Raw genomic sequence first — 10,586 nt, 5'->3', positions numbered from 1 at the left:
CTGACGTTGACCTATATAATGATAGAAAAGAGATTGAAATTTAGACTTTTGATTCCTTTGGTAGATTAGGTAGGAGGCTTACAAGATGCCTTTCATAGAAAATGATTAAATTGGATTCGGTAAATACAAATAAACGTTGATCAACGAAATACTATGATCGAAAAACTCACTGAGAAATTTTATCTCTTTCTGTTACCAATTTACTTAGAAAAGATATGTATCTTTGAATCAGGAAGCTGGCTTGGCTACATCAAAACAATTTAACACACTACGATTCTTTTTGGTAATGTCTTTTTTGAAAAAAATATATAAGAAATGAAAAAAGGTTATAATTTATTAATTGATTTTTTATTTTGTTTAATAAACCTATTTACAGTATTCCAAGGATGAGGGAAGAGCTAGCTCACCTTGCCACCCCCAATTCAGATGTTAAATTCTAATTGTCTACCTAATTTGAATTTTGTCCTTGATATGTATAGGTACCAAGTTCTGTAGGATTAAAAATACAATATTAGCTCATGGTATTAATTTATAAACCAATAATCTTAACAATAGAGAGAACACAGTATAACACAGAACCATAATTCACTTAACTAAGAATTGAAATTACTGTTATTTTATTCGAAAAGTTTGACCTCGTGACGTCGGAGTCTTTGGTGTTGGAGTAATTTAAACCAGACGTGAATAACTATCAATTTGCTTGATTTACATTTATCAATGTGTTATTCAATTTGTTTCTCTATGGATGTAATGAAGGATAATTTCCCGTTGACATATCGTAAGTTCTATGCTCTTTAACCAGTTGCAAATTAATCTTATCTGCATTTTTCACTTCTTGCTTCTTCCTTGTCTAAGCTACTTTTTAAACCTAAGCTTTATTTAGCTTTTATCTATAGATTTTCGATATTCTATAAATTACATAACTTTAATAAAATAATAATTTCATCTATTCCATTTGCAATTATTTCAGTTTCATTTCACATTATTTTGAGCATGACGATGTTAAGAACACCAACAACTCATGAAATAAAACTATCTCTATCAATGAGTTTTTTAATAATCAGTAAATCTACAAAACTGCCAAAAAATAAAAGAAAAGAAATGAATTAATGTGAAAAAGTGTGACACTTCGACATACTTTTTTCAGATCAGTTGTTGGTCATAAACAAATGGAGTCCAAAGCAGAACCTGCGCTCTCATAGTTTAAAGGGTGCGTCGAACAGGGACTCCAGCTAATTCTTAACTTTCCCCCAACTTTTGCCATTATCGCCATTATATCACTCACCATACTCTCCTAAATTTTATTAAGCATTGATTAAACTAACAGTTGACGTGAAGGTGTTACCAAAAAAACCCAGAATCGACGCTGAAGTCGACATAGAGCTGAAACATCAGGACGTCGATGTGTCTGTCAGTTGAGGTGTCAGCTGTTATGGGTGATGACAGCTGTTTTAGGCCAATTTTAATCGATTAAATGGAAGGCATGGCATCAACTCCCTTGACGATCACCACTACCCCGTCAAGGGATGCTGTCAGGATCAAAGTCATACAGGTAACTTTATATTCTGTAGAATTGACAGATACATTTTTAATGTGAACGAAGGGCAAAGAGATGTGAACTTTCTCATTTCTCCCTCGAACGACCTTTATGTTATTTTTTTCTGTATTTTGGATTAGTAGTGTAATTTCTTTTGTATTTTAGCTTATTTTCGTTATTCAAAATGATATTTAACAGTTTTAGCAGGTCATGGCTCCTCCTTAGGCGAGTCTAGTCTAATACCCTTACCCTTGTTATGGTAGTTAAGTAATGAGGTTGTTACCTACTTTTGTTCATATATATAGAACACTAATTGATTAAACTTAAGTAAATATTAGCAGTTTCACCTCATGTTAATATGACTCGTATCATAAGGTATTTTTATTCACACGTTCCTGTTCTTTCCAACCTACAGTATTTTTTTTTCGGAAATGCTCAGGGAGCCTTTGTATATCAGTGGCCAGTTCCTCACGCGTTCATTAAAAATGGACATCAACTAACCTAAACTTTCCCCTCTAACCTAACCTACAAGCCGTGTCCTTGCCTACTTACCTAACGGGGGCTACACTGACATATTTTAAGTTAGATATAATAATAAATACAGGTGGCCGCTATCATACATACACCCCATGCTCAGTTGTTGCATAAAAAAATAGTTTACTTAATCCCGTTTTCTATGTCAACTTATGTTAATGATATATTTGAGCTCTAGGTGAATTTATAAGATTTGTACTAACCTGAAAGTATCCCTACCTAACCTAACCTAGTATGCCTCTCCCAATGTGAGCCCTAATTGTACCCTCGCACATTGATGTTGGGTTCCATTATTATGGAAAGATTAGATAAGTAATTGATTTTGTTGTACCATAACAATGATTCTGAGAAAAATTGTAGGAAGAAAGTTGATGGCAAAAAGTATAAATAACTATAGTGACAATAGGTAAAGAAAGGAGACATAAAATCCTAGGCCAGTTTAGATATAAGGGCCAATAATTAATAACTGAGTGGCCTTTAGGGGTGTGTGGAATTTGTCGTTTTGATACTTACATGTGTTGGCACTTAAGTAAATATCCATCCGTAAATTTAGGTGTCTCCTTGACAAAGATTGAAAAGTCTAGGCCTATACAATGAATTGAATAGTTGTGAATGTTGTAAGAGAAAAACTAGGTCTATTGTCTAAATAGCAAAGAATCATTGTATGATTTATAGTGCTCTAAATAGCAAAGAATCGTTGTATGATTTATTGTGCTCTAAATAGCAAAGAATCATTGTATGAGATATAGTGCTCTAAATACCAAAGAACCCTTGTATGATTTATAGTGCTTTAAATACCAAAGAATCATTGTATGATTTATAGTGTTCTAAATAGCAAAGAATCATTATATGATTTATAGTGCTCTAAATAGCAAAGAATCTTTGTTTAATTTATAGTGCTCTGAATAGCAAAGAATCATTGTATGGTATATAGTGCTCTAAATAGCAAAGCATCATTGTATGATTTATTGTGCTCTAAATAGCAAAGAATTATTGTATGATTTATTGTGCTCTAAATAGCAAAGAATCATTGTATGATTTATAGTGCTCTAAATACCAAAGAATCATTGTATGATTTATAGTGCTCTAAATAGCAAAGAATCATTGTATGATTTATAGTGCTCTGAATAGCAAATAATCATTGTATGATTTATAGTGCTTTAAATACCAAAGAATCATTGTATGATTTATAGTGCTCCAAATAGCAAAGAATCATTATATGATTTATAGCGCTCTAAATAGTAAAGAATCATATGATTTATAGTGCTCTAAATAGCAAAGAATCATATGATTTATAGTGCTCTAAATAGAATCATTGTATGATTTATAGTGCTCTGAATAGCAAAGAATCATTATATGATTAATAGTGCTCTAAATAGCAAAGAATCATTGTATGATTTATAGTGTTCTAAATAGCAAAGAATCATTGTATGATTTATAGTGCTTTAAATACCAAAGAATCATTGTATGATTTATAGTGTTCTAAATAGCAAAGAATCATTATATGATTTATAGTGCTCTGAATAGCAAAGAATCATTATATGATTTATAGTGCTCTAAATAGCAAAGAATCTTTGTTTAATTTATAGTGCTCTGAATAGCAAAGAATCATTGTATGGTATATAGTGCTCTAAATAGCAAAGAATCATTGTATGATTTATTGTGCTCTAAATAGCAAAGAATCATTGTATGATTTATTGTGCTCTAAATAGCAAAGAATCATTGTATGATTTATTGTGCTCTAAATAGCAAAGAATCATTGTATGATTTATAGTGCTCTAAATAGCAAAGAATCATAGTATGATTTATAGTGCTCTGAATACCAAAGAATCATTGTATGATTTATAGTGCTCAAAATACCAAAGAATCATTATATGATTTATAGTGCTCTAAATAGCAAAGAATCATTGTATGATTTATAGTGTTCTAAATAGCAAAGAATCATTGTATGATTTATAGTGCTTTAAATACCAAAGAATCATTGTATGATTTATAGTGTTCTAAATAGCAAAGAATCATTGTATGATTTATAGTGCTCTGAATAGCAAAGAATCATTATATGATTTATAGTGCTCCAAATAGCAAAGAATCTTTGTTTAATTTATAGTGCTCTGAATAGCAAAGAATCATTGTATGGTATATAGTGCTCTAAATAGCAAAGAATCATTGTATGATTTATTGTGCTCTAAATAGCAAAGAATCATTGTATGATTTATTGTGCTCTAAATAGCAAAGAATCATTGTATGATTTATAGTGCTCTAAATACCAAAGAATCATTGTATGATTTATAGTGCTCTAAATAGCAAAGAATCATTGTATGATTTATAGTGCTCTGAATAGCAAATAATCATTGTATGATTTATAGTGCTTTAAATACCAAAGAATCATTGTATGATTTATAGTGCTCCAAATAGCAAAGAATCATTATATGATTTATAGCGCTCTAAATAGTAAAGAATCATATGATTTATAGTGTTCTAAATACCAAAGAATCATTGTATGATTTATAGTGCTCTGAATAGCAAAGAATCATTATATGATTTATAGTGCTCTAAATAGCAAAGAATCTTTGTTTAATTTATAGTGCTCTGAATAGCAAAGAATCATTGTATGGTATATAGTGCTCTAAATAGCAAAGAATCATTGTATAATTAATAGTGCTCTGGGTCAAGTTTAGTTTTGGTTCTAGCTCACCTAGTCAGGTTAGGATCTGGCCTCCTTGAATAGGTTTGGATAGATAAAAATTACTTAGGATGTATTCTAGTTGAAATAGACCAATGAGTTTCTTCCTGCAAGACGTTTAGAACTATTCTGCAAGTTTACATGATGCAGTATATTTAAATATAAAAAAAATTAGTATACCTTTAAATCTTAATCTTGATTATAAGTACAGTAATGTAAATTATCTGGTTACATATATACCCTCTGATCTATTGCAGTGCTTAACGACCTTTTTAGGCTTAGGCCAGTGTGGTTTGAAGTCACAAAAACACTTTAGCCACAGATATTTCACCCAGCAGTTCTGGGAATAACTATCATTCAATACAAATGCTTTACATATCTGCCTGTTTAAAAAAACAGTCTGGAGACATACAGTATTTATCAGTTGAATTTTTCAAATCATTGGGGAGTAACAGTTAAGCGGTTAGCTGTCACCAATAGAAATAGTTCCCATAGGGTTTCAATGCCATCAGTGCACTGTAAGCATTATTCAAAGTTTTTTTCTTTGTACAGTACTTTAGGCCTCTAGTTGCACTCTGCTTTTAGCCTTAAACTATACCTCCTTTCTCTTTTCCTTTCTTCGAGCTTTTTCCAAAATCTTTAACTTTTACTTCATATAATGGGTCTAAATGCCCTCCCAGATCCCAATGCCTGGCTTTATGGCTCAAATTTATAAATAAAAATACGCTAGAAATTATTTTTGCACACCTTGCAGAGGAAATGACTCATAAAACAATGATGCGTTGAATGATATTTGGTGCTCAGGCCTAGGTTAGGTATTAGCAAAGCGGCATAGTAAGAAATATGAAACCAATTGTTCAAATTGTTCTAAAAGCACCAAAATTGGCACACATGTGGATTAATACATTCTGAACAATTTTGGATATGGAGGCATTCAAGATTCTCCCCGTAGCACATTTGGCGGCCATTTTTCAAAATGGCCGCTATTTACCGTTAGCGTCATTGAATATGTACCATAATTTGTCTTTTTGTGGATGCTAAAGGTGATAAGTGTGCTAGAGGTGATAAGTATTGTACAATTACACATACTTCTGTGCTTACCAAATAATTTGGCTACCATTTCACAAGAAAATGAATTTTACTTTGCAGCGGCAGCGTTGGTGGCAGTGACGGCGGCTGCAGTAATAGTATAGTGTTGATAGTCATGGTGCTTGTAGTAGTAACTTGTGGTAACATGGTGGTGTTTTGTGTCTTTGCAGGTGAGGCAGCAGCAGCACCACCTGACATCAGAGACGCGTTGTTCCAGACTGCAGCCATGGCAAAGAAGTTCCAACTGGTCGATACTTTTGAGCAACGTACTCCCACAACACCTCCTGAGACAAACTGGAAGCTGTGTCTTGTATGTCAAGAGGAGACAACAGAGTCACTTGTCTGCCCAGTACTGTCTAAACGCCGAGACCCTGGGAGTGGATACACGACAATGGCTGCAAACTTGGTCAAATTTGATGAACTCGGAGAACTGCCAAGAACTGTTCAGTTACAGAGACTAGATGAAGGACAAGGTGTTGAGGCGACAATGGTTGCCCACCAGGCCAAGTGGCATAAAACATGTATGCTCAAATACAATAACACAATGCTACGAAGAGCAGAGAAGAGACGCATCGCAAGCAGCTCAGCATTTGATAGTACTGACAATGTCCAGGCCAAGCGCGCCAGAACACACTCTTCAGAAGCCACTACCAGCGGCACCTCCTGCTTTTTCTGTGGAAAGTCTGGCACAGAGACCCTACATGAAGTAACAACCTTCCAGGTGGACACACGCGTACGGAAGTGTGCAGCGCAAGTTGGGGACAATGAACTCATAGCCAGGCTCAGCATGGGTGATATGGTGGCTCTGGAGGCCAAGTACCATTCCAAGTGTTTGTTGGCTCTTTACTATCGTGCAAAGACCACTGTAGAAGCCGAGCAGAAAACTGACCATGAAGGTGTAATGTCAAGAATCGTACTGGCTGAACTGGTCCTGTATATCGAGGAAACCCACCTAGAAGAGGGCACCACCCCAGTCTTCAGACTCGCAGAACTTGTAAAGCTATACACAACAAGAATGGAACAGCTCGGGGTTGTTTTGTGCCAGAAAGTTAATAGCACAAGGCTGAAAGAGCGCCTGTTAGCCCAGATACCAGGCCTGAGATCCCACAGCAAAGGCCGAGATGTTTTACTAGCGTTTGATGAAGACATTGGTGAAGCGCTAGGCAAAGCCTGCGAGCAAGACTGTGACACTGAGGCAGTTCACCTTGCGCGTGCTGCACAGATAGTTCGTCGATATATGTTTGAAGACACTTACCAATTCCGTGGATCATTCCCGGGCGGCTGTCAGGAGGACTCTGTGCCAAACGTACTAGTTGCAATGGTAAATATGGTGCTGGATGGCCCCACCATCAAGAATCAAAGCCATTCCTCTTCAACACAAGCAGCTCTTTCCATTGCGCAGCTTCTCAAGTTCAACAGTGTCAAGCAAAGTCGGAAGCAGGGAGCAACCAAGACACAGGAGCCTCCAGCTGTCAGACACAGTACGTCTCAAGAAACTCCTCTTCCAACCTATGTTGGGCTGATGCTGTATGCTGAAACACGCAAGAGAGGACTTGTGGACAAGCTCTTCTCTCTGGTACCAACGCCCGTGCTCCCTCCACCAACAGACTGGGGCTGGCATCGGAGTGATGATGGGCTCTACACACCACTCTGGACCACACTCCCTGAGGCATCCAAGGCCTGCTATGAGCTGGTGTCTTGCGGATGCAAGAAAGGCTGCAAAAACCGCTGCAAGTGCAAGAACGCTTCACTGCAATGCACTGGTCTATGTTTCTGTGAAGGCGAATGCCAGTAGATTGGGACAGAAAACTTGCTAACCAACATTATGATCTGTAGACATTCATAATTCTGGTGACCAGATTTGAAAAGTTCGGAATCATAATTAACATAGTGTGGCAAAATCTACGTTATTGTATTACATGTATGTACTGCAGGATTACACAAGTACTGTGCCTAGAGACTGGGCTTTTGGTCGACTATATAACTACAATCTGACCATACTGTAAACTTCCCGTACTCTGTGTATTATTTTGACTAGCAATTTTGCCAGCAATTTGAAATAAAAAAGCAACTTGAGCAATTAAAGTGTGTTCCTGAAATCAGGTACTGGTTATTAGAGGTATTATGTCATTGAGTATTGAAATCTTCATCAAATGTCCACTTTTTCCACAAAATGGCGGCCAGTTTGGGGGCCATTTTTGAGAAGATTCATCTAAATATCTGTTAAACATTTATTGATGTTAATTCTGATGTAAAAAAAGGGAATTTTGGCCCATCTAGCACCAAACTAACGACACATAATGAAGTCTATGTAATGACGCTAATGTTAAATGGCGGCCATTTTGAACAATGGCCGCCATATCTTCCTAAGGGCTAATCTTGAATGCCTCCATATCCAAAAATGTTTAGAATATATTAATCTACATGTGTGCCAATTTTGGTGCTTTTAGACCAATTTGAACAATTGGTCTGCTATGCCGCTGTACTATATGGGGACCTATGGCAGAAACATTCTTCTGACCAGGTAATGGGTTGAAACCCAGAAACTTGGGCCATGGTACCACAGGGAAGGTTAGGTTAAGATATATCTCTGTTGAAATAGGCTTTTCTTTTTCTCTTACACAGTATAAGTAATTCTTCTGCAGTTTTAAGGAAAAAACTTAGTTCAATTAAGTTTACGGTACTGTAGTTTTACTTAGCCAAAAATTGTGCAACTGAGCTGGATATATTTTTTGTTGGTGTAGTTGATATACTTTGGCCTAGTGGATGGTGATTTAGAAGAATTTTGCAAAAAGAGAACTTGCGGGGCACTCAGTAATGCGCAGACCTCCGCCTTGGTAGCTTATTTCTCGACCTTTACCTTTCACCTTAACAGGTATGAATTGGCGTGGATATTCATACACTCAAATATGGACCAAGCTTGAAGTCTCTTTCACAACTATGTCCAAACTTATGGCTGAATTCGTGATTTGGACATTTTGATTGACCTTGACCTTCCAAAATTTTGTTATTTCCAGCTATTTACATAACTGTTAATCCCTGCAAGTTTCATTACTCTATGATTAGAATTGTGGCCAGGAAGCTGATCTCAAGCAAACACACAAACACAAGAAACAGGGTAAAACATAACCTCCTTCCAACTTCATTGGCGGAGGTAATACGTTAAACCCTAGGCAATAAACTGTCATCATCCGGAATGACATCTAGTGATATTTTGGTGTTCATTTCTCTCCAAATGTATGTAGTAATTAAAGATAAACCAAAGAGGCTAGCAGTGATCTGTACTGTAGTTAGTTTTCTTTTAATGGAGTATAGTTTAATTGAAAGGAATTATGAAGAAGATTGAATTAATTTATTTTTTCTCTAGGAGCCATATAATGAGTGGCCTCCCAGGACCCAGCACTGGTCCATAATGCCATAGTTTTCATAAATTCAAATCTTGCAACAGTTTATCTTGCTTTTTATGTAGGCTTATGTATTATTTGTACTGTTGGTGGAAGCAATTTTTTTCCGTATTTAAAAAAAGGGGTATTGGGACACTGTGGGTAAACATGCCTTTTGCATGTAAAGACATGAATGAATGAATGGTGGAATTTTCTAAAAGCAGAATAATCTTAGGGAATAAATGGCAAATATGATAAAGTATGTATAATCATGAAAGCTTAGTAAAGAAAAAGATTAAGATAAGAAGTTAGAATTTGTGGCAATAGGAATTACTTAACCTAAATTACTACATACTCTCCCCCATTGAACTGTGTACAATCAGTGCCAGTAATGATACACTCTTACTTAACCTATTCTGCACCATCTAACCTGAGTGGAGCTGCTCACTTTAGAAAGATGATATTGACATTTTTTTTTTTTCCTAAGGCCTAAAGAATGTTTGCACTTATGCAGCTTCATTCATGTAGGGTGTCTGGTGTTAGAGGGCAATCTTCATTGATTTTAAGGTTTAGCATATCATGTAACAGTATCACTTTTCTCTTGTCATTTCATGTGGACTACAGTCTTTCTCTGCTATGTAGGGACTGTGATAATAAAAGCTCATAATGAACTTAATCGTTGTATTAAAATTAGTATCATCTTTTGAATTTGAATTAATCATGTTGTGCTCTACAGGTACTTGCTTAGCTTTCAGTATGTTATGTGCTCTTAGTGTTTGTAAATGATCTATTGCAATTTGAAGAAATATAAAAATGAATGAAGGAAGTTATCCATAACACAGTTATCATTTTCTGTACATAAATTACCTCTTAAGGGATTTGGGTTATCAAGATAACATTTACAGTACCAAATACTGTAGTATGTGCTCATATATAGAATAGTTTCAAAAGATAATAGAACTGTTTTTTATATATCTTAAAGTAAGCCTCCACAGAAAAAGTTTTTATATTGTGCAGGAAAAAGGTGTAAAACGGAATAAAATAAAAAAGGTAATAAAAACAGCAGCTAAAATAACGCAATTAAGGAATAGTTGTGTTTTAGCTTGACATAAGCCTCTCAGAGAGGCAAAAATGCTGTTGCCTAAGACTTTTCATCATACCATTTATGATAGACCTTGTGCCCTTACAGTTTGTTTTTTCCAGTTAACTTAGTCTTTTAGGTTTCGGATGATTTGTTGATAGGATTTTCACCAGAAAGTAGGTTCTTAAAAGTTATAAGAAAGAAAAGTACAGTACATTAGTTGCAGTATGAAAATATGTACAAATATCCATTTCTTGCCAAGAAAGATTTTCTTATTCA

General features: G+C 35.4%; 1 protein-coding gene across 1 annotated transcript in view; it reads left to right on the top strand.

Moving 5' to 3' along the window:
• Positions 1-1,165: 1,165 nt before the first annotated feature.
• The window catches only part of LOC137623353 (TBC1 domain family member 25), an 89,725-nt gene continuing 80,304 nt past the window's right edge, over positions 1,166-10,586 (top strand). The window contains exon 1 of the mRNA XM_068354186.1: positions 1,166-1,552. Within this exon, the coding sequence (XP_068210287.1) occupies positions 1,475-1,552 (78 nt within the window). The 5' untranslated portion in view covers positions 1,166-1,474. The remainder of the gene's footprint in view (positions 1,553-10,586) is intronic.

This window comes from Palaemon carinicauda, chromosome 2 (assembly GCF_036898095.1).
Source record: "Palaemon carinicauda isolate YSFRI2023 chromosome 2, ASM3689809v2, whole genome shotgun sequence".
Lineage (NCBI taxonomy): Eukaryota > Metazoa > Arthropoda > Malacostraca > Decapoda > Palaemonidae > Palaemon > Palaemon carinicauda.
Note: the sequence above shows the minus strand (reverse complement) of the source record. Positions and strands in the feature narration are given on the sequence as shown.